Source organism: Bos indicus, chromosome 8, assembly GCF_029378745.1.
Source record: "Bos indicus isolate NIAB-ARS_2022 breed Sahiwal x Tharparkar chromosome 8, NIAB-ARS_B.indTharparkar_mat_pri_1.0, whole genome shotgun sequence".
Classification (NCBI taxonomy): domain Eukaryota; kingdom Metazoa; phylum Chordata; class Mammalia; order Artiodactyla; family Bovidae; genus Bos; species Bos indicus.
The window spans coordinates 111,966,995-111,989,363 of NC_091767.1; the positions used below are offsets into that span (position 1 = coordinate 111,966,995).

General features: G+C 57.2%; 1 protein-coding gene across 22 annotated transcripts in view; it reads left to right on the plus strand.

Moving 5' to 3' along the window:
• MYT1L (myelin transcription factor 1 like) overlaps positions 1-22,369 on the plus strand; it is a 398,154-nt gene extending 375,785 nt beyond the window's left edge. For 10 of the 22 annotated variants that reach the window (XM_070795423.1, XM_070795424.1, XM_070795422.1 and 7 more), the window contains 5 exons: positions 2,828-2,919; positions 14,378-14,487; positions 19,136-19,279; positions 19,585-19,719; positions 20,316-22,369. In XM_070795423.1, coding sequence (XP_070651524.1) covers positions 2,828-2,919; positions 14,378-14,487; positions 19,136-19,279; positions 19,585-19,719; positions 20,316-20,342 — 508 coding nt within the window. In that variant the 3' untranslated portion in view covers positions 20,343-22,369. Of the gene's footprint in view, positions 1-2,827; positions 2,920-14,377; positions 14,488-19,135; positions 19,280-19,584 lie in introns of all 22 variants that reach the window. The other 12 variants (XM_070795435.1, XM_070795437.1, XM_070795444.1 and 9 more) reach the window with 5 other exon arrangements.

Here is a 22,369-nt window from a genome sequence, read left to right on the forward strand (position 1 = left end):
GCCTGCCACTCTCCCCTCTTGCCCACAGCCCCCTGCTAATTAACGCCGGTGACCGGGACACCCCAACTGCCCCGAGGCCCTGGTGTCTGGGTGCAGAGCCTGCTGCTCCAACACTGCCCTCTCTCCAAGGCTCAGGGCACACATTTGGCACCAAATGGTTTGGGAGAAACTCAAGAATATTTGGGGGAAAAAACTCCAGATCTGCATCATGGACTGGGAAAGGACCGCAGGACAGCCCTTTACACTGAAACGGGAGCAGATCAGACAAGTAAGGGGAGGCAGGGATTCTCTGGGGGTCAGAGGACAGCCTGTGCCCCGACACCCGCCTTGAGGTCCCAGGAAGCCAATGCAAAGCCGGCTGCTCAGCGGGTGTGGCGCGCGCCCTTGTCAGCGCCGCCCCTGTGTCTGCCTGCCGCGCTGCACTCCCCGCCCTCGAGCTCACAGGTAGCACAGCCCCAGAGTCACCTCGTGAAGGCGGCGTTAGCGTGGGAGTCCGTGTGCTGTACAGGGAGGTGTGGGGTCCTTATGAGGACTTTAGCAGCAATGGTGAAATCACAAGCAAGGTGCCAGAACTGCAAACCTGCGTTTCCTGGGACAGAGACTGTGTCGGGGCCTTTCGCCAGGCCAGGGCCCGTGGTTCCCAATTCCCAGCCACTCTGGGCCGTGAGCAAACCTTGGAGCAATACAACCCCACTGCCCTGTGTCTCTCTAACCACCGCCCCACCCTGGGAATTTCATGGCGATGTCCTCCTGAAGGGAATGCGTCTGGTGGGCGGGGGTGGGCTGGGCTGGGGGTTGTTGTTCTGTTGCTCAGTCATGTCCGGGTTCTTTGCGACCCTGCAGACTGCAGCACAGTGGGGGCGAGTCCTGATAAAATGCCGGGCTCCCCACCCCCATGCCCTCCATCCCTTCTGAAGCCCTGGCAGTGTTTGCCTAGAGCCCTTCCTGGAGTTCCTGCTGGAGCCGCAGCCAGTCTGGGGCCCAAGTGCGGGCCCTGGGGCAGAGACCAGTTAACTCCTTGCTGCTGGGAATCTGGATCCTGGACCTTTCTGGGCCCCTCCAGGAGAAGTCTGGCTTTCATCAGCGACGTCTCCTTAAGGGCTGCTGGGTCTCCCCCCGCCAGGACTCCACCCGCATCGCACTGAGACCCCCAGAGTCAGTCCGCAGTAGGACTCCATCCCCATCGGACTGAGACCCCCAGAGTCTCCCCAGCAGGACCCGCCGCGTGGACTTGAGATCCCTGGACCAGCTGGGACCCTGGCATCTGGTGAGGTTGGCGCGAGTGGCCGCTAGATGGCACTGCGCCCTCGCTGGGGACCCAGCCACCCAACACCCAAGCTGAGGCTGCCTACCCAGGGCACTTCCAAATTTGAGCCGCGCTGGGATGCAGTCACAGGATCGGAATGGGGCAGCACAGAGCGGGCTTGCATGCACAAAACACGTCCATCTCTGGGCCTCTGTCTCCTAATTTAGTTCCCAGCTCCGGCTGCAGGGCGCCGTTAGTTTGTCACTTCCGGGCAGTGGCTCAGTTAACTGGAAACTAGGAGAAACCACTGCAGACTGAAATCGGATTGTGACGCTCTGCGTGGGTCCAGGAATCCCTGTGTGAGACTGTTTGCAGGTCATCCTGCGGCTGGGCACCATCCACCTGCTGACAGATGCCTGGGGACACCGCAGCCCTCCCTGGCTTCCGTGTGGCTGGGCCGCCTCCGTTCTGTCCACCCTCGCTCTGTCCATCGCTCCCTCTGCGCTCAGTGTTCGGGTGGGAGGGTCGTCGTGGACGGTCACCCTCAGCGCACAGCTTTCAATTCACGAGCGTCCTGGAGCCCCGGGGACATGCTGGCCTCCGATCAACGGGCCTGGGGCTGATGGTCCCAGGGGTGCAAACAGGAAGCAACCTGTTTGTCCTGCTGCCCCTTCCCCTGTGGATCTAGAAGCTTCCTGAGCGAGTCTGGGGCCCAGCGAGGTTCCTGGAGAAGCAGCGGGCGGGGCAGTCACCCAGCCTCCGTGGGGAGAACCCTGCACAGTCATCAGAGACAAGCGTCCCCTCGAACCCACAACTGGGACTTGCTTATTGTACGAAGACGCATCCCCCCACCAAACACCTGCCGAAAGCACATTGGGAAAGTGTTAGAGAAGGCGTCAGAGGAGACGTTCCGGAAGCTCACGGAGCCGAGGCAGACGTGTTGCCTAGCAACTCTGTGCTCTGCCTCTGGGTGGGGCGGCCCTCAGCATGGACCCAGAAAGTGAGAAACAGGGAGAGGCGTCCTGCAGAGACACAGTTCGGGCCCGGGGCCCAGCCCAGGGTGCAGAGTACACAGGGGACCTGGGCACGTGTGTGAGGACACAGCCAGGCGTCAGACCCCGATGGTCAGGGAGCGCACAGGTGTTTACACCTCGTGGCTGGGAGGCGGGCCCTGGGTTTCTCCCAGTACCTGTGGGGAGGGCACCTGCTGTGTCAGCATGAGTCTGGGGGCGCCTCACTCCACCTTTCACTTCAGTACGTTTTGCAACCAACGCTTGTGCGGGTTTGAGACTTTCTGTAAGGAAGTTTTTAAAGAAGGGGGTTCCTCCGTAAGCGTCCCGAAAACCCTCAAAGGCGGACACGGCCTGAAGGGGCTGGTCTGCCTCCCCGGAGCCTGGTGGCCAGACCTCGGCCCAGCCATGCCGCGGCCCTGGGCTCCAGGCCAGCCCGAGCTTCGTGGTCCCCACCACGCCTGCCCGCGTCCTGGCTGGTGACCCCTCTGCCAGGCAGGGCCCCGGGCCACTCTCCCTGCCGCTGGGATCCCCAGCGCATGACTCACGCAGTCTCCTGTCTCGCCCCCAGCTTGTCGGGATGCCCGCGGGCCACGTCCGCCATGAAGAAGGCAAAACTGTCGGGAGAGCAGATGCTGACCATCCGGCAGCGGGCCAGCAACGGTAACGGCGCCCCCCCGCCCCGCCTCCCCCATCCTCCCGCCCCGGCCCCTCGTGCAAGGGGGTCTCCGGTCACTCCCGCCTGTCCAGAGCCAGTCCATGGGGGTGGCCTCCCAGGGAGCCGAGTCAGGGGTCCCCCGGCCACATGCAGCCCGCCCCCACCCCACTGTCCTCTGGGGCCTATCCTTGCGCCTGTCTGTCCGTCCACACAGCCCTCCTCCAGATGCTGTCCTGCAGGGGCACAGAAGTGCCGGCGGGAAGCCCCGGGCGCGTGCCAGGGCACCAGTCCAGTCCCGGTCTGTCCTCGCGGCCCCCAGATTCCACAGCAGTGGACTCGCCTGCAGAACACTCAAGGCTGTGTTCTGACCCCCAGTCAGCCCTCCGGGTGCTTCCAGGCCCCTGGGGTGCGGGCGCGGGCGGGGGGGGGGGGAGCCCCCGGTCAGTTTCTTGGGGGGCCCCGTCTCGGCCTCCTCCTACAGGGGGTCCCTAACCAGGGCCCTCTTCCCGCACGGCCCCTGCTGCTGTGTTTTTCCAGCTTGTGTGTTGTCCTGTTGGAGACTTCACGGTTTAAGAGGCACCAGGCAGGGCTGTGGTGCCATCTGGGGTCCTGGGTGTGAGGCTGCGACGGGCCCTGGGGAGAAAGCGTGCGAGACCAGCTCCGTCTTAGGGCTGCGGGCGAGAGGCCAGTGTTACTGGACCAGCACGTGCGTTAAACAAGGACATGTCTGTAACAAACACACGGACGGACGCGCGGACCACAGCCAAGTTGCCAAGGCTCGAGGAGGGTGACCTCGTGTGTCCCCGGGAGGGGCAGTCCTTGGTCACCGGGGCAGTGTCTGTGTGTGTCCCCGGGAGGGGCAGTCCTCAGTCACCGGGGCAGTGTCTGTGTGTGTCCCCGGGAGGGGCAGTCCTCAGTCACCGGGGCAGTGTCTGTGTGTGTCCCTGGGCGCCAAGGTTCTATGTTCATTGGTGAACGGAGCTCAGCGCAACTGTGATCGGGAGTCAGCAAAGTGACCCGAGAGAGCCTCCCCTTCCAGACCCCTCGGGGGGACTCTGGGGAGCGGGGCTCGGGCAGAGAAGGTTTTCTATGAAAGTTATGGATCCAGGCTCTGGGCAAGGTGCCTCCCTGACTCTGTGTCCCCAAAGGCGCGGTCACCCCGGTCTAGAGGCCTGGGCGCATCACAGGAGCCCAGATCCTCCTCCCCCACTTCCTGGGCTGGGGTCCAGGCAGACCAGGATCCGGCCCTGCCACGTGCTGGCCTGATGGGGCTGGGAGCCCTAGCCACCATCTGGAAGCTGCCGTCGCTCACTGGACATTCATTTTTGGTCCTGAGGATGGCTCAAGGGGCGCAGAGACAACGGTCCTCAACATGGGCCCCGTCACCCACCAGGAAGGCAGCCAGGGCCACGACGCCTCACTTCAAGTCCTGGTCCCACGAGCCCCACGTCTGTTCAAGTCAGCTGGGGGCTCAAGATGCAGGACCAGTTGGACAGAAGCCTTCAGACTAGCCCACCAGCCTGAGGAGCTGGTCTAGAGACTCTAAGGTCACCAACACCCCCTCTCACTCAGCCATCGAGGGGCACATTGCCCTAAGGAAAGCCATATCCACTGAGCTCTTTTTGAAATGTTTAGCATGACATCTCACCTACAAACAACCCTGGAGCTAAAGTAAAAATTCTTCTGCAAACTGACGTGAGCCCACACCAGCTTCTGAATCTGGATAGATGGAGCAGTGTAGACACAGCAAGAAGTGGGGTGAGCAGGTCTGCAAACGAGGAGGAGCCTTCCACCGGGAGGGTGGCCGGAGCGTGGGGAGGCCCCGGCTGGCGTCTCTCCTGTGGGACGTCTGACCCTCAGAATCCTCCTTCCATGTCGGCCAAGCGCAGCTGGGAACCAGAAAGGGTGGGTGCCACGTGGGCGAGGAGCCCAGGCTTCATCTGGCTGGACGCCCAACTACAGGCCCAGCCCAGGTCAGCAGGGTCACCCTCGAGGGTTGCCATCGGCTCATCTCTGCATCTGAGCTCAGCTCCATGACTCCAGGTTTCGGAACCTGTCTTCCTGCTGTAGGTTCTGTCACACACTTGTCCACAGACAAGGACCCTGGGAGCCCAGGTCACCTGGAGATGAAGCTCCAGAGTCAGGTCAAACCCGGGTCTCCCCAAGCCCAGTCCGTGCCGAGCCCGGCCTGACAGTCCCCTCGCTCCACACCTGTCGGGACTTTTCTGCCAGGACTAGAGGCATTTCTTACTGAACCCAGAGCTGAACACGTCACTCCGCGGATAAATGGCCTCATCCCTGTGTGTCTGACCCAAGGGCAGGACTCGGGAGATTCGCTCCTCTCTTTGGGGGGCTAGGGGTCAGTGGTCACTGCCCACGTCAGCCACGCCTGCCCTCCGCAGTTGAAGGCATGTGTGTGAGGAAGAGACAGCCTCTCACTGTCTTCTCTTGAGCATCGGAGGGTACGCCTTGTCCAAGGTCACTCACTCTCCATGACACCCTGTCCTCTACGGTGGTGGAGCTCCGTGGCCAGGCCCGCCCAAAGCCCTGGGCTGACTCGGGCCGGCAGCTTTGGTCCTGAGTCTGGGCGTTCTCCCCCAGGCGTTCACCTGAAAGGGAAGGAGCATGTCTGAAGGTCCCGAAGCCTCTTTCTGGTTCTAAAATCCAGTGTTCTCTCTTTTTCTTTCTGAAGTTTAGAGAAGAGCCTGCTCTGGCCTCGTCCCCCAAAGACCCTCATTGTTCTGAGTGTCCTCCGAGTGACCCCCTATCGTCTCCGAGCAGCTGGGGCCCCGCACAGTTATCAGGGTCTCCTCTGGGACCCCCACGCACACATTCACTGCAGGCCTGTGAGCCTCCCTCCCCAGAGCGGCAGGGGCCTTGGGGCTTTGGTTTTTCTGTTGTTTGTGTGTGGTTTTGGTTTTTTATTTTGGTCAAGTGTTCAGGAGAGAAGGTGGAGGAGGGCATGGCAACCTACTCCAGCATTCCTGCCTGGAGAATCCCCATGGACAGAGGAGCCTGGCGAGCTACAGTCCATGGGGTCGCAGAGTCGGACACGACTGAGCAACTAACACACACTATCAGGAGAGAAGGGCATGAAAGAGCTCCCCGCCGTCTTGTCTGCTGTCAGGGAGCTGAGCTGAGTTGAGGGAAGGGCCCCCTCCCCTGCCTGCAGCTCTGTCCGGGGATTTTGTGCACCGATTCATTTATATCATCAACAGCCTGAGCCCGGGCCCTGACGTTCTCCATTACCTAGAAGGAAAAGGAAACTCAGAGAGGTGAAGGCAGAAGCAAAGACAGGCGACCTGTGAGGGAACCAGAGCCGGCTCACTGCCGGCCAGGGCCCCGCTCTACCCAGTAGGGCTGAGGGGACCTGGCCCTCTCTCCCCTCCGGGAGGGGGCTTCAACGCTGGGGTCTCGTGCCCTGGGGTTCTCAGGGGTAACCTGGGCTCTGAGGGATGACCTGGGCTCTCATGGGTGACCTGGGACTCTCATGGGTGACCTGGGCTCTGAGGGGCGACCTGGGGCTCTGAGGGGCCACCTGGGGCTCTGAGGGGCGACCTGGGCTCTGAGGAGCGACCTGGGCTCTGAGGGGTGACCTGGGCTCTGAGGGGTGACCTGGGCTCTGAGGGGTGACCTGGGGCTCTGAGGGGTGACCTGGGCTCTGAGGGTGACCTGGGCTCTGAGGGGTGACCTGGGGCTCTGAGGGGTGACCTGAGCTCTGAGGGGTGACCTGGGGCTCTGAGGGGTGACCTGGGCTCTGAGGGTGACCTGGGCTCTGAGTGGCAACCTGGGCTCTGAGGGGGGACCTGGGCTCTGAGGGGTGACCTGGGCTCTGAGGGTGACCTGGCTCTGAGTGGCGACCTGGGCTCTGAGGGGTGACCTGGGCTCTGAGGGTGACCTGGCTCTGAGTGGCGACCTGGGCTCTGAGGGGTGACCTGGGCTCTGAGGGGTGACCTGGGGCTCTGAGTGGCAACCTTGGCTCTGAGGGGTGACCTGGGCTCTGAGGGGTGACCTGGGGCTCTGAGGGGTGACCTGGGGCTCTGAGTGGCAACCTTGGCTCTGAGTGGCAACCTGGGCTCTGAGGGGTGACCTTGGCTCTGAGGGGTGACCTGGGCTCTGAGTGGCAACCTTGGCTCTGAGGGGTGACCTGGGCTCTGAGGGGTGACCTGGGCTCTGAGGGTGACCTGGGCTCTGAGGGTGACCTGGGCTCTGAGGGTGGCCTGGGCTCTGAGGGGTGACCTGGGGCTCTCATGGGTGACCTTGGCTCTCAGGGGCGACCTGGGGCCCTGATGGGTGACCTGGGCTCTCACAGGTTACCTGGGGCTCTGAGGGTAACCTGGGCTCTGAGGGGTGACCTGAGCATCTGAGGGTAACCTGGGCTCTAAGGGGTGACCTAGGCCTTTCAGGGGTGACCTGGGGGCCCTGAGGGGTGACCTGGGCCTCTCAGGGGTGACCTAGAGCTCTGAGGGTAACCTGGGCTCCGAGGGGTGACCTGGGCCTCTCAGGGGTGATCTGGGCTCTGGGGGGTGACCTGGGGCTCTAAGGGGTGACCTGGGGCTCTAAGGGGTGATCTGGGCTCTGAGGGGTGATCTGGGGCTCTCAGGGGTGACCTGGGGCTCTCAGAGTTAACCTGGGCTCTGCAGGGTGACCTGGGCTCTGCGGGGTGACCTGGGCTCTGAGGGGCGACCTGGGCTCTGAGGGGTGACCTGGGGCTCTGAGGGTGACCTGGGGCTCTGAGGGTGACCTGGGCTCTGAGGGGTGACCTGGGGCTCTCAGGGGTGACCTGGGCTCTGAGGGGTGACCTGGGGCTCTGAGGGGTGACCTGGGCTCTGAGGGTGACCTGGGCTCTGAGTGGCGACCTGGGCTCTGAGGGGTGACCTGGGCTCTGAGGGGTGACCTGGGGCTCTGAGTGGCGACCTTGGCTCTGAGGGGTGACCTGGGCTCTGAGGGGTGACCTGGGCTCTGAGGGGTGACCTGGAGCTCTGAGTGGCAACCTTGGCTCTGAGTGGCAACCTTGGCTCTGAGGGGTGACCTTGGCTCTGAGGGGTGACCTGGGCTCTGAGTGGCAACCTTGGCTCTGAGGATGACCTGGGGCTCTGAGGGGTCACCTGGGGCTCTGAGGGTGACCTGGGCTCTGAGGGGTGACCTGGGGCTCTGAGGGGTGACCTGGGCTCTGAGGGTGACCTGGGCTCTGAGTGGCGACCTGGGCTCTGAGGGGTGACCTGGGCTCTGAGGGGTGACCTGGGGCTCTGAGGGGTGACCTGGGCTCTGAGGGTGACCTGGGCTCTGAGTGGCGACCTGGGCTCTCAGGGGTGACCTGGGCTCTGAGGGGTGACCTGGGGCTCTGAGGGGTGACCTGGGCTCTGAGGGTGACCTGGGCTCTGAGTGGCGACCTGGGCTCTGAGGGGTGACCTGGGCTCTGAGGGGTGACCTGGGGCTCTGAGTGGCGACCTTGGCTCTGAGGGGTGACCTGGGCTCTGAGGGGTGACCTGGGGCTCTGAGGGGTGACCTGGGGCTCTGAGTGGCAACCTTGGCTCTGAGTGGCAACCTTGGCTCTGAGGGGTGACCTTGGCTCTGAGGGGTGACCTGGGCTCTGAGTGGCAACCTTGGCTCTGAGGGGTGACCTGCGCTCTGAGGGGTGACCTTGGCTCTGAGGGTGACCTGGGCTCTGAGGGTGGCCTGGGCTCTGAGGGGTGACCTGGGGCTCTCATGGGTGACCTTGGCTCTCAGGGGCAACCTGGGGCCCTGACGGGTGACCTGGGCTCTCACGGGTTACCTGGGGCTCTGAGGGTAACCTGGGCTCTGAGGGGTGACCTGAGCATCTGAGGGTAACCTGGGCTCTAAGGGGTGACCTAGGCCTTTCAGGGGTGACCTGGGGGCCCTGAGGGGTGACCTGGGCCTCTCAGGGGTGACCTAGAGCTCTGAGGGTAACCTGGGCTCCGAGGGGTGACCTGGGCCTCTCAGGGGTGATCTGGGCTCTGGGGGGTGACCTGGGCTTCTCAGGGGTGACCTGGGGCTCTAAGGGGTGACCTGGGGCTCTAAGGGGTGATCTGGGCTCTGAGGGGTGATCTGGGGCTCTCAGGGGTGACCTGGGGCTCTCAGGGGTGACCTGGACCTCTCAGAGTTAACCTGGGCTCTGCAGGGTGACCTGGGCTCTGAGGGGTGACCTGGGCTCTGAGGGGTGACATGGGCTCTCGGCGGTGACCTGGTGGCACACCCCTGTGGAGGCCTTTGGGAACTTAATTACCAGACCCTCAAGTTCCCCCTGACGCTCCAGAATCTGACAGACTGAGAACCCACCAGTCATGGGCCAGCCCTTCCCCCTACCGCAGTCCCCACTGTCAGCTAGCTAAGAAAGGACTCAGCGGAACAGGAAGCACTCCTGAATGCTGGGCTCATGAGGGCACATCCCGGGAGGCAGAGGGTAGGGCAGCGGGGGAGCAGGGCTGAGTTCAGCAGGAGACGGGGAGGCAGCCTGTGCGCCGCAGTGCATCCGCACATCCGCCTACCCTCTCATCCATCCACCGTCCATCCATCCACACGCCTACTGACCTCCTAGACCAAAAATTAGGGGTACGATGGTTGTCATGGGGGCCCAGGCTAATGTTTTTATTGGATTTAAAGTGATGATGACCTCCATTGGAAGGTTGATCTGATCTGCAAATTGTTTTGATAATGAAGCCTGATTTGCCACTTAATTTACACAGTAGATTGTTTTCATAAATTAAACACTTGACCCAAGGCTTTGATGGAAATATATTGAAGATACTCTGCAACATACAATTTTCTAGAAATACATACATTTTTGACAACTATTTAACGTCACAATAAAAAGCTTTAAGTGACAATTTTAGGACTTGTGAGGAAGAGCTGTGTCTTTTGCTAATTTTTTAATTCAAAGTATTGAAGCCCACTGCACAAGAGCACGGAGAAGGCGATGGCACCCCATTCCAGTACTTTTGCCTGGAAAATCTCATGGACGGAGGAGCCTGGTGGGCTGCAGTCCATGGGGTCTCGAAGAGTCGGACACGACTGAGCGACTTCACTTTCACTTTTCACTTTCATGCATTGGAGAAGGAAATGGCAACCCACTCCAGTGTTCTTGCCTGGACAATCCCAGGGACGGGGGAGCCTGGTGGGCTGCAGTCCATGGGGTCTCGAAGAGTCGGACACGACTGAGCGACTTCACTTTCACTTTTCACTTTCATGCATTGGAGAAGGAAATGGCAACCCACTCCAGTGTTCTTGCCTGGACAATCCCAGGGACGGGGGAGCCTGGTGGGCTGCCGTCTATGGGGTCGCACAGAGTCGGACACGACTGAAGCGACTTCGCAGCAGCAGCACTAGAGCAGATGCGGTATTTTTTCTTTTAGCTATTTTAGCTATTTTTTTAGCTCCCATGACCGGGTCAGCAGGACAAAACCAGTCTGTGCTACTTTCTAGTCAGAGCAGAGACGTGCCTGCAGGGGCCTGGCGCTGGCGGGCTGCTCGCACAGCGGCGTCGGACGCTTTTCTTTGGCCCTTGTTTGGCGAGTCTCGCTGAAGTTCAGGCATCTGACCTACAGTTGATTTCTTAGAGCCACTGTGTCTGACAGGGACCTTTTGTGATGCAGGCATTTGGGGTTTTGAGAGATTAAGGAGAGTAGTCATCACTGGACGTAAGTAGCGGATATGGATTCAGATCCAGGTCTGTCTGTCGTGTTTGGAAAGCTGGCCTTAAATCCCAGACTGCTAAACCTCTCATCAGGGCAGCTCAGAAATACTCCAGACTTCAGGACATCTACTGGTCATGTGATCTCTGTACCCTGCGTAGACGCTGGTTTTCCATGAAAGTCAAACAAAACATGATAATTGATGGACGCTCTTTGATGAAAGTTCAAAACAGTGAAACGGGCTCCTAAGATTTCACCTATATTCCAGAGAGACCACATTCTCATCTCCTAACTTTATCAAAATTCTTATAGTTCCCTTTTGTCAGAATCTAGCCCCAAGACTCTTTCCTTGGGCTCCAAAATCACTGCAGATGGTGACTGCAGCCATGAAATTAAAAGACAGTTGCTTCTTGGAAGAAAAGCTATGACCAACCTAGACAGCAGAGACATTTTGCAGACAAAGGTCCATCTAGTCAAAGCTATGGTTTTTCCAGTAGTCATGTATGGATGTGAGAGTTGGACTATAAAGAAAGCTGAGCACCAAAGGATTGATGCCTTTGAACTGTGGTGTTGGAGAAGACTCTTGAAAGCCCCTTGGACTGCAAGGAGATCCAACCAGTCCATCCTAAAGGAAATCAGTCCTAAATATTCACTGGAAGGACTGATGCTGAAGCTGAAGCTCCAATCCTTTGGCTACCTGATGCGAAGAACTGACTCACTGGAAAAGACCCTGGTGCTGGGAAAGATTGAAGGCAGGAGGAGAAGGGGAGGACAGAGGATGAGATGGTTGGATGGCATCACTGACTCAATGGACATGAATTTGAGTAAACTCTGGGAGTTGATGAAGGACAGGGAAGCCTGACATGCTGCAGTCCATGGGGTTGCAAAGAGTCCGACATGACTGAGCGACTGAACTGAGCCCCAAGACAAAAGTGCTGACACGCTGGGGTATCTCACAGGCTTCGCTGTATATGAAGTACCATTGATGGAGCATCCTGACAAGCTAATCAAGGCAAGTTCAGTGGAAATCTGAGGCGTGTTAGTCTTTCCGCCGTTCCCTAGGTCTCATAACAGTGCCGTGATCTTCAGACTGCCAGCCCCGAAGTGGATTGTTCCACTGACAGTCACACTCACACACTCACGACTCAAGGGAAACATGAATCTTGGGTTGGATACAGGCAGACGCGTAGCGCATTTTTCACCCTTCCTATCACGAATTATCCAAAGCCTGGTCTCTTGATCAAGCGGCTCTGAGGGTCACAGAGGGCAGTTCCCTGGACAAGCTCCAATGGCTTCGTGTACAGACCCCGGCATCAGAGACCTTACAATCCCAACGAAGATGGCGAAATCTGCAAAGGCAGCTGGCCCTCAGGGGTCGGGGAATAGAGGCGGATTCTCTGTGCTTCTTAGAAAAGTGTGATAACCACTCTTCACATGGCTGGTCTTCAGCTGAAGCTGCAAAGCACACCTGGAGAAGAGAAGGCTTTAAGTCGTCCAGACCCAAAGAACAAGAAATACGACCTGGGGAGCTTGTCCAGAAGTCTGAACAGAAACTCACTGAGAAAACCTCACCCTCACAGCCCAACGATCCAGGGGGCTTGTGACGTTTCCGCAGGTTTCACACGAGATGTACTCACTGCGCCTTGATGGGTAGGGACTTAGAGGAAGTGAAACTGTTCGTCGCTTACTCACATCTGACCCTTTTCAACCCCATGGACTGTAGCCCCCCAGGCTCCTCCATCCATGGAATTCTCCAGGCAGGAATACTCAAGTGGGTAGCCATGGCATTCTCCAGGGGATCTTCCCAGCCCAAGGATTGAACCACGGTCTCTTGCATTGCGGGAGGGTTCTTTACCACCTGAGCCACAAGGGAAGCCGTTTAAGGAACTTAAAGGAATGTCGTGGCAGATCCTCACTACATGGTAAATTAACTCATGATTTAGTTGCTTTACAAATCAGGGTTTTTATGCACTTATCTTGATTGTTTTTATGCATTCTTACCTTGAACTGTACCTGACCTTCAACTGCAGAATAACAACATTGGCCATCGCCTTGATGGAGACCGCCCAAGTGGTTGCTTTTGTATACACTAACTCAGTTGACCCTAGCTCCTAATTTTGAGGGATTTCCATAAAGGCCTGGTCACAGATACAGAGGGGGAAATAGCGGTCCACCGCTGAGAAAGGGTAGACCTCGTTTCAGTGCTGGCAGTATCGTCTATTGTATCCTTGGGCTGCTTTTCGGGAGCATTTGGTAAAAAGGCAAATTTTGTTGCTGGGCCTCTGGACCCTGTAAGAGGCTGCAGAGAAGCGCCTTGTGGACCTAAGGGGCTGATCAGGGCCATGCACACAGGGTCCTCCAGGCGACGGCAGGAGCGTGGCCGAGGGAGGGGGCACTCGAGACCACCTCACCCATGAGGCTGACTTTCCCACCTGAGATCCGTGGGAGAAACAGTTCAGAAGGAAGGATAATTAAAGGGAAATCAAGCTGAGCGCAATGACACGTCCTGCCCGATCACATTCACAAGGAAAGGTGATGTCCTAGAAGAAATGGGCTTCTCTACAGGAGGATGTGTTACTCTCTTGAGTTTTTTTTCTTCATTTCACTACAAACAGCAGTGAAGACTGAAACCCCCACTCGCTGTCTTCTCGATTCCTGGGCGCTGGCGCCGGGTGTAGCGTGCGCAGGGTTTCTGGGTTGTCAGAGGCCCTCCGTCTGGGGCAGACTGGACCCCTCTCTGCAAAGCTGGACAGCGGCCCCCAGTCTCCCCCAGTTGCCGGGCAAGTGACGGGAGCGGCCGTCCCGCACCTGCACCTGCAGCATTTCTGTTCTTCCCCTGGGGACTCAACCACAGGAGGCCAGGGCGAGCACCGCGAGGGCCAGGGCCTTTCTGACCCCGGCGAGGCCTCGCAGCAGCAGCCGGCTGGGAGACCTGGCCTCCAACGCGCCCCTAGGCACCCCGACGTTCCTCCCTGCAGCCCACCCGGGCCCCCTCAGGAGCTGGTGCCCACAGTGCCCTCCTGGCCCCCCGGAACTCCACCCCACAAAGCCCCACAAGCTGGCCTTCAGATGAGGGGTGTGCCCATCAGTCAGGGTCAGTATTCCGGGAGCTTCTGAGACCACCACCTGGAGCCGGTCTCTGCGCCTCCCACAGGAGCGCCCGCTCAGCGCCTGGCAAGTCAGGGCTTTGGTCGTGTGTGTGTGTGTGTGCGTGTGTGTGTGTGTGTGTGTGTGTGTGTGTGATAAGTCTCATCTGCAGAACCCCAGCTTGGTGGGGGGCACCCTGCTGTCTTCTTTTCAGATACATTAGCTGCCTGGCTCCTTCTGAGAGTAGGGGGAGAAGGCGGTGGGGGGGCAGAGAGGCAGACCACACACAGAGCAGACAGGTCATGGCCAGAGTCGGGGACACCCACGCCCAGGACACGGGGTGACCGCCGGGTTCAGGGGGCACACTCGCAGGCTCTGGTGAACCGTCTCAGGTTTCGCTGAAGACGAAACCTTTCCGTTTGTGAGGGTCCGTGACCCCCAGCTGATTCTCGTTTGTAGGTGCCATCATTGTGAGGATGGCAGTGGGGATGAGAAGACCCACAACCCACGACCGTTTCGTTTTCATTCAAGAGCCTGTTTTCCCAGCAAACCGGGCTCCCCATCCGGAGGAGTGACAGTGCTCCCGTCCTCCCCGCGGCGGCCCCGGGCCCGGCGTCTCTGACCCCCCGTCCTCCCCGCGGCGGCCCCGGGCCCGGCGTCTCTGACCCCCCGTCCTCCCCGTGGCGGCCCTGGACCCATGTCTCTGACCCTCCTGTCCCCACAGGTATAGAGAATGACGAGGAAATCAAGCAGCTGGACGAGGAGATCAAGGAGCTGAACGAGTCCAACTCTCAGATGGAGGCTGACATGATCAAGCTCAGAACTCAGGTAACAGTTTCTGCGGCCCCCAACCGAGTGGCCCCGGAGCCTCCAGGCCCCCAGCGGGCATGTCTCCCCTGGTCTTCGCCCAGTCTTCCCTTTACTCTTTCACCCTTTTCTTGGTCTTCTATCGAGGTGATTTCAGCGGCAAAATTTGCTGTCCCCGCGGGTCCCCAGAGGGACTAGTGTTCACTCGAGTCAGTTTCAGGGAAGCACGGTTCCCAGTGGCGGGTCCTGAGGGTCTCCTGTCCCTGCAGGGGGAGAGCTCGTCCCCCGGAGGCCAAGCCTGGGCTGCCTGTCCCCTCAGGGAACACCGAGCCCGTCCCTGGGCTCCAGGCCCGCCTATGTCCACGCAGACTCCTGGCGAGGCTGCTGGGTGGGCCAGGTCCGGTCTCCACTGAGCCCCTGCCAGAGGCCTGAGCCCAGGCGCCTCGTCCTGACCCCACGTGCCTGCAGCAGCCACCAGGACGTGCGCGCATCGGCCACACGTGCGGCCTGCAGCGGCTGAGCCGAGGCTGCAGAGCCGCAGGTCCAGGGCATCCGACTCAGCCGTCCACAGGGCTGTGCCTCCTGATGCTCTGGGGTGGGACATCCCTGGTGTGGTCTCAGGTGACACCGGGCCCCCATCCTGCTTGGACCCCCCTCCCCATGGTCAGATCCCCCCTCCCCAGCCATGCCCCCCGGTGTGGTCTCAGGTGACATCGGGCCCCTGTCCTGCTTGGAACCCCCTCCCCGTGGTCAGATCCCCCCTCCCCAGCCGTGCCCCCCGGTGTGGTCTCAGGTGACATCGGGCCCCTGTCCTGCTTGGAACCCCCTCCCCGTGGTCAGATCCCCTCTCCCCAGCCATCCCTCCCAGTGTGGTCACAGGTGACACTGGGGGTCCCCATCCTGCTTGAACCCCCCTCCCCGTGGTCAGATCCCCCTCCCCAGCCGTCCCCCCCAGTGTGGTCACAGGTGACACTGGGCCCCATCCTGCTTGGACCCCCCTCCCCGTGGTCAGATCCCCCATCCCCAGCCGCCCCTCTGGGACGCTCACAGCCTTTCTGGGACCCTGCCTATGGGCTCAGGCATCAGGGACAGGCTGCTGCTGGTCCTTGCCCCCTGGGGGCACAGCCCCTCCAGGGTGGGAAGGTTGGAGACCCCACTGCCTGGCTTTCTGGTGCCCCCCTGCCCTGCCGCCCCCACGGTGCCAGTGACACCCAGGGAGGGAGAGGGCCTCGCTGCTGTGCTATGACCGGAGGTGCAGGCAGAGCTCAGCGGGGCCCCCTGACCACACTGGACACCCAGTGATGGATACGAGGCAAAGGTCATGGCGCCTGCCACCCCACCCCCAGCCTGGAACCCAGACCACCTGAGCCTCACCCTTACCTGTGTTAACTGCGGGTTCCGTGTGAGCTTTCAGTGCAGAAGCAGGCTCTGGTTCTGCTGCCTCAAAGGCATGAATGTCAGGCTGACCCGCGTTTTACTCCTGCAGAGGCTGCGGGAGACCAGGGTCCCCGCAGGGTCCTGGATCCCGAGCTCAGAAGAGCTCAGTGGTCTCTCCATCAGAAGTGCTCAGGACGGTGCTTCCCTGGCGCCAGTGCCGGGACTCGGCATTTCCAAGGCAAGGGGCACAGGCTCAGCCCCTGGCCAGGGAACCAAGAGCCCTAAAGCTTTGTGGCTTGGCAAAAACACATGTTTTTTCAAGTGTAGAGTTATGTATACTTTTTGTTTCATCAAATCAGTACTTGCTTAGCTCTGTGTACGTCTCTTACACGTCTCAGCTCTATCGTGAGCCCGGGCGAGAGGTCATGTTCACAGGCACACACGGTCCTCGGGTCCTCGTCCCTCCGCTGCAGGAAGCCTGCTGCTCGTCACACACGTAGACGAGGATGCTCCCAATAGCAGGGGGGCCTGTCCACCACACCCCCTCCCTGTCCACCGCCGCCCTCCCCAGGCTGAGGACCTTGAGCTGACGGCACGGGGCTCCTGACCCGCAGAACAGGCTGCCTCCAGCCCCTCCCCAAGCCCCGGGTGCCCCGGACAGATGGCCGGGCCATTCCTCCACCAGAGCCAGCCTTGGCCTCTCCTGGGCTGGATGATGCCAGACGCCCAGTACCCACGGCTGCCTCGGGGTGGGCTTGAGAGGAAGGTGCCGGCTCCGCCCTCCTGCTGGGAGGCCCGTGGGAGCGCGGTCAGCCCTTCCACCCCGAGGGGCCAGCCGCGGGGGACGCTGACCCCCTGGCAGCACTCTGCCCGCCCCCTGTTCCACCTGTGCTCCAACTCAGAGCAGTTCCTGGGGTGCTAGGTTTTCCTCTGAACCCTGCTGGGTCAGAAGCCCAGGACAACGAGTGTCCTTCCATGGGAAACACTCTCACCTAGAGACGTGCCTATTGACAAGTGCTGTTGCTCCTGATGGAGAAGGAAACGGCAACCCACTTCAGTATTCATGCCTGGAAAATCCCATGGACCGAGGAGCCTGGTGGGCTACAATCCATGGGGTCGCAAAGAGTCGGACACGACTGAGCGACTTCTGTGTGTTTGTGTGTGTGTGTGTGTGTTGCTCCTGAATCCACAAAGAGCCAGATCTCGCCTGGCGAACCTGGGAAAGCTGAAGCCAGGGACTCCCTCAGACCCCAGCTGCTTGGGATCCTTGGATGTGGGCAGGGACACCATATATGAGAAATCAGAGTTTAGAGCTGATGAGCAGAGATTTGGGTAATCTGGGGCAGTCGATGGGTGCCATTTGGAGGCACCAGGCTGTGAGCTTGGTGTCCGGCAGACAGTCCTGTTCCCATGCCTCTCCTCTGAGGCCAGTCTGGGGACCCATGGAGCCCAGCACACATGCTGTGACCTCCAGGAGCTCCCTGTTCGGTTCCATCGCTGGGTCCCTCCAACCTTCACAGAGCAAGCAGCTCTCCAGCCTTCTTTGCAGTAAGTGAGGGCTGGTTGTCTGGTGGCAGGCAGAGGCCAGGAGGGTGCACAGCAATGGTTACATTCTCTCTGGCAGGTTAGAGGAAGGGGGGGCGGTCAGGAAGCCATGCCAGACCCTTCTTTGAGGCAGGGAGGCAGTGACACCATACAGGCCGCTAGGGACCCCTGCCTCATGACTACGGAGAGGATCAGTTCAGTCGCTCAGTCGTGTCCAACTCTTTGGGACCCCAAGGACTGTAGCTCCCTGTCCATCGCTAACCCCCGGAGCCTGCTCAAACTCATGTCCGTTGAGTCGGTGATGCCATCCAACCATCTCATCCTCTGTCCTCCCCTTCTCCTCCTGCCTTCAGTCTTTCCCAGCATCAGGCTCTTTTCTAATGAGTCAGTTCTTCACATCAGGTGGCCAAAGGATTGGAGTTTCAGCTTCAGCATCAGTCCTTCCAATGAATATTCAGGACTGATTTCCTTTAGGATGGACTGGTTGGATCTCCTTGCAGTCCAAGGGACTCTCAAGAGTCTTCTCCAACACCACAGTTCAAAGGCATCAATCCTTCGGTGCTCAGCTTTCCTTACAGTCCAACTCTCACATCCATACATGACCACTGGAAAAACCATAGCCTTGACTAGACAGACCTTTGTTGGCAAAGTAATGTCTCTGCTTTTTAATATTCTGTCTAGGTTGGTCATAGCTTTTCTTCCTAGGAGCAAGCATCTTTTAATTTCATGGCTGCAGTCACCATATGCAGTGATTTTGGAGCCCAAGAAAATAAAGTCTGTCACTGTTTCCATTGTTTCCCCATCTGTTTGCCATAAAGTGATGGGATCAGATGCCATGATCTTAGTTTTTTGAATGTTGAGTTTTAAGCCAGCTTTTTCACTCTCTCTTTCACTTTCATCAAGAGGCTCTTGAGTTCCTCTTTGCTTTCTGCCAAAATGGTGGTGTCATCTGCATATCTGAGGTTATTGATATTTCTCCCGGAAATCTTGATTCCAGCTTGTGCTTCATCCAGCCCAGCATTTCTCATAATGTACTCTGCATAGAAGTTAAATAAGCAGGGTGACAACATACATCAATATACAGCGTTGATGTACTCCTTTCCCAATTTGGAACTAGTCTGTTGTTTCATGTCCGGTTCTAACTGTTGCTTCTTGACCTGTGTACAGATTTCTCAGGAGGCAGGTCAGGTGGTCTGGTATTCCTATCTCTTGAAGAATTTTCCAGTTTGTTGTGATGCACACAGTCAGTCTTTGGCGTTGTCAGTAAAGCAGTAGATGTTTTCTCTGGAGAGGATAGTGACTCACAAGTAAACAATATTTCAGGACTTCTCTGCGCAGCATTAGACTCAGCCTAAGAAGAAGAAGTGTTAGCCCCACGTCCTAAGGCACTAATCCAGACAGATCGTCCTGTCATGCCAGCAGAAAGGCCCGGGTGGCACAAGGCCGGTCCTCACACGATCGTTTGTGCTCAGTGGCCAGAAGACCTTGTAAAACCTGCATGAAAGCTGAGACGACCTGGCAACCTCGCCCGCCCTCATGCACTGGTTCCTTTTCAGAGAGACCAGCTGTTAGGGTCCAGGTGCCGAGGGCTCGAGCGTGAGGACTCAAAGCACACCAAGTGACCCCTTCAGCGTCCAGCCCTTCACACGGAGAACTCTGGATTTGAGCAAAGAGGCTACATCCCCGCGTGGGCCCCCGAGGCCTCTCGCTGGGGGCGGCTTGTGTTACATGTCGCGTGGTCTGTGCGTTTCAGATCACCACCATGGAGTCCAGCCTCAAGACCATCGAGGAGGAGAACAAGGTGATCGAGCAGCAGAATGAGTCGCTCCTGCACGAGCTCGCCAACCTCAGCCAGTCCCTGATCCACAGCCTCGCCAACATCCAGCTGCCGCATATGGTAAGTGACCGGCGCCGGGCGGAGGCCCCTGGGGGCCGCGCACAGTGCTCATCCTAGCGTAGCTGTCTGTCTGTCTGTCCTCGTGGTTCTCAGACCTCAGATGCTTGCGGTTACCTCCCCCAAACCGTACCGTGAACCGCTCTGGTGGGGCTGATCGGTAAATCCCCTAAGGTTAAGTTGCTCTGAAAGGCCTTTTAAGTAAGATAAGGACAGTGGCGTTAGGCTGGGATACTATTTTATGCTGATGTGAATATCCTATTGAGAAAATAAAAGTTGCATATGAACTACTATTTAATATCTCGTAGGATCCAATCAATGAACAAAATTTTGATGCATACGTGACTACTTTGACGGACATGTATACAAATCAAGACCGTTATCAGAGCCCAGAAAATAAAGCTCTACTGGAAAATATAAAGCAGGCTGTGAGAGGAATTCAGGTCTGAACAGCTGCTGTAGTGGTGGAATCTTGCTTAAAAAACGATGCCTCTTGTTCTTTGCTGCTGTAATTTACCAGAAAGTGTTATATATTTATTTCTGTTTGAAACAGTGTTATGCTTACAAGACTTCATAATGATTTTATGTCTTGCTTTAAAGATAGTACCTGCAGAATAGTTTTGGAATACATTCACATTTTTGTACGTTTTCATATAAGCTGACATAGTGTGACATGCCATGTAATGTTTATAGCTGCTAATGTATGCACATTTGGGGGTATATATATTTCTGAAGAGGTAAGCCGATCAAAATAAATAGAGTGTACATTCTTTTTAATGCTTTAGTGATTAAATGTTTAGTATTTTGAACTGAAATGGACACACACACACACACACAAACAGCTCTGAATGATCATTTGGTGGCCCTGCAGCCACTTTTTAGATGTTATCGTTTTGCCTCATGTTGGAGGATCTTACGGAATTTAAGAAATACATTTTGTGTGCATATTGTTTCATAGCAAGAATTGGTTGCAAAAAAATGCTTTATTTTTGAACAATGCTTGGAAATATTATGTGATTTTTTTGTTTGTTTGTTTTAGGAGGATGGTGTATGGTGGGGGCAATAAATGAGGTTTTTTGCATTCCAAGGAAATGGCATATGGATTAACTGTAAGAAATGAGATAAGTAATTTATTGTAAGACAACATCAAGCCATGGAAACTTGGCAGAAGATTCAAAGCAGCTTAAACAGCACTTTTAAATTAACTCCTGAGCGTTACATGGTGTGACGGTGGGACCTTCAGCTAAGACAGGGGCAGAGTAGAGGTGGACGACCCGAAGACGCCTCCTCCTCTCTCGGGCGCTTTGGAGCAACCTTCTCCTCCCTCCCCGAGGGCTCCTCGCCCTCGGAACCGTCTGTTACCCGACAGAATCCGTGTGTTTTCCTTTGCGCTCAAAGATCCTTTGAGACTCTTTCTCTCCCCTCCCACCTTATCCAGTTACCATTCCTGTTGTCGCTGTCGTGAGTTTCCCGTGGGGGATAAAGGCAGACGGTGCCAGTCCTCGCGTGACCGGGCTGAGCGGCGGGCCGGCCTGGGTGGGAGAGCGGCGCAGACCGGCGCCCCGCCCGGCGCTGGCCTCGGGAGGCCGCGTCCAGTCCAGAGGCGGACGGCGCTCCACGTGCGGCCGCCCCGCGGGGCCCGCGGGCCTAGGACGTTCGCATAGCCTTGCTCGGTCGGTGGCGACCTTCTCTAGGAACGAATGCCAGATGGTGGGAGTAACTAAATGCCCTTCAGCACTTTTTGCTTTACACTAGATCATCTCAGACTCTTTCCACCCTGCAGACTGACTGTTCCCCCGACGACTGCACTCCGCGATGCGTAAGACCGCTTTCCACCGCCGCGCTCCCCTTCCTCGCGCGTCCCCGGGACGACCTGTCGTGTTTTCGATCGCTGTTGACTTGATTTACATGTGATAGCATTCTTCCTTCCATGTCTTGATGTTATGCAGGAAGTACAAAAGTACTTTAAAATTTTGTTATGAAAAAAAAAAAAGATGGGTTTTGTAAAAATTAAAAAAAAATATTTTTAGCAGAACAGGACTTACAGGGTCATTGTCCCCACAGCGTGCCAGTCGACTATTTGCACTTACCTTGTCCTATATATCCGTACGGAGGTGTGCAATTCCCGTGTCAGTAGCCTCGTGACTCTGACCCTGGAGGAATCCGAGGAGGCCTCCCCGCTGACCTGATGATGCTACGGGACATTACAGGGACCTCACCACAAATACTCTGATACAATACTCAACCTCGGTATATATATATGTATAAATACATGTACATCCCAGCGGCACTTTATACTGTTCACTGTACAAAAGCTTACAGTTTTCCAGGAGGACTTTAATAATTAGCTGGGAGAAGATTGTGTGATGACTCGGGCGCCGCGGCACCTTCCCTGCGGGGCCCTCTTTCTGTTGTGTGATTCGTTGTAGCTGCCCTGCTCAGAATTGCCTTTTTGAGAGCTGAAGCCAGGTGCGCCTCGCCACCTGCGGCCACATATCCCGTCCGGGGCGGCCTCTGCGCGGCCCCCGTTGTTCATATCGGCACATGCATCTCCCCGCCCCGTCGTTGTCTGCAGCTTCTTTGCCAATTATAGTGATGCTTTTCGTAGCGTAATAGGTAGTATCAGTTTGGGATTCTAATTGTTCTCACCTATGTACAATGGAAAGGGGTTTTAAGCACAAATCTGCTGCTCATCTAACGTTGGTACATAATATCAAATCAAAGTTATCTGTGACTATTATATAGGGATCACAAAAGTGTCACATATTAGAATGCTGACCTTTCATATGGAATTATTGTGAGTCATCAGAGTTTATTTATTATAACTTATTGTTCATATTCATTTCTAAGTTAATTTAAGTAATCATTTATTAAGACAGAATTTTGTATAAATATTTATCGTGCTCTCTGTGGAACTGAAGTTTGATTTATTTTTGTACTACACGGCATGGGTTTGTTGACACTTTAATTTTGCTATAAATGTGTGGAATCACAAGTTGCAGTGATATTCATTTTTAAATTGTGAACTTTGTACAAATTTTGTCATGCTGGATGTTAACACATCTTACTCTAAATAAAAAAGGTGTTACCACA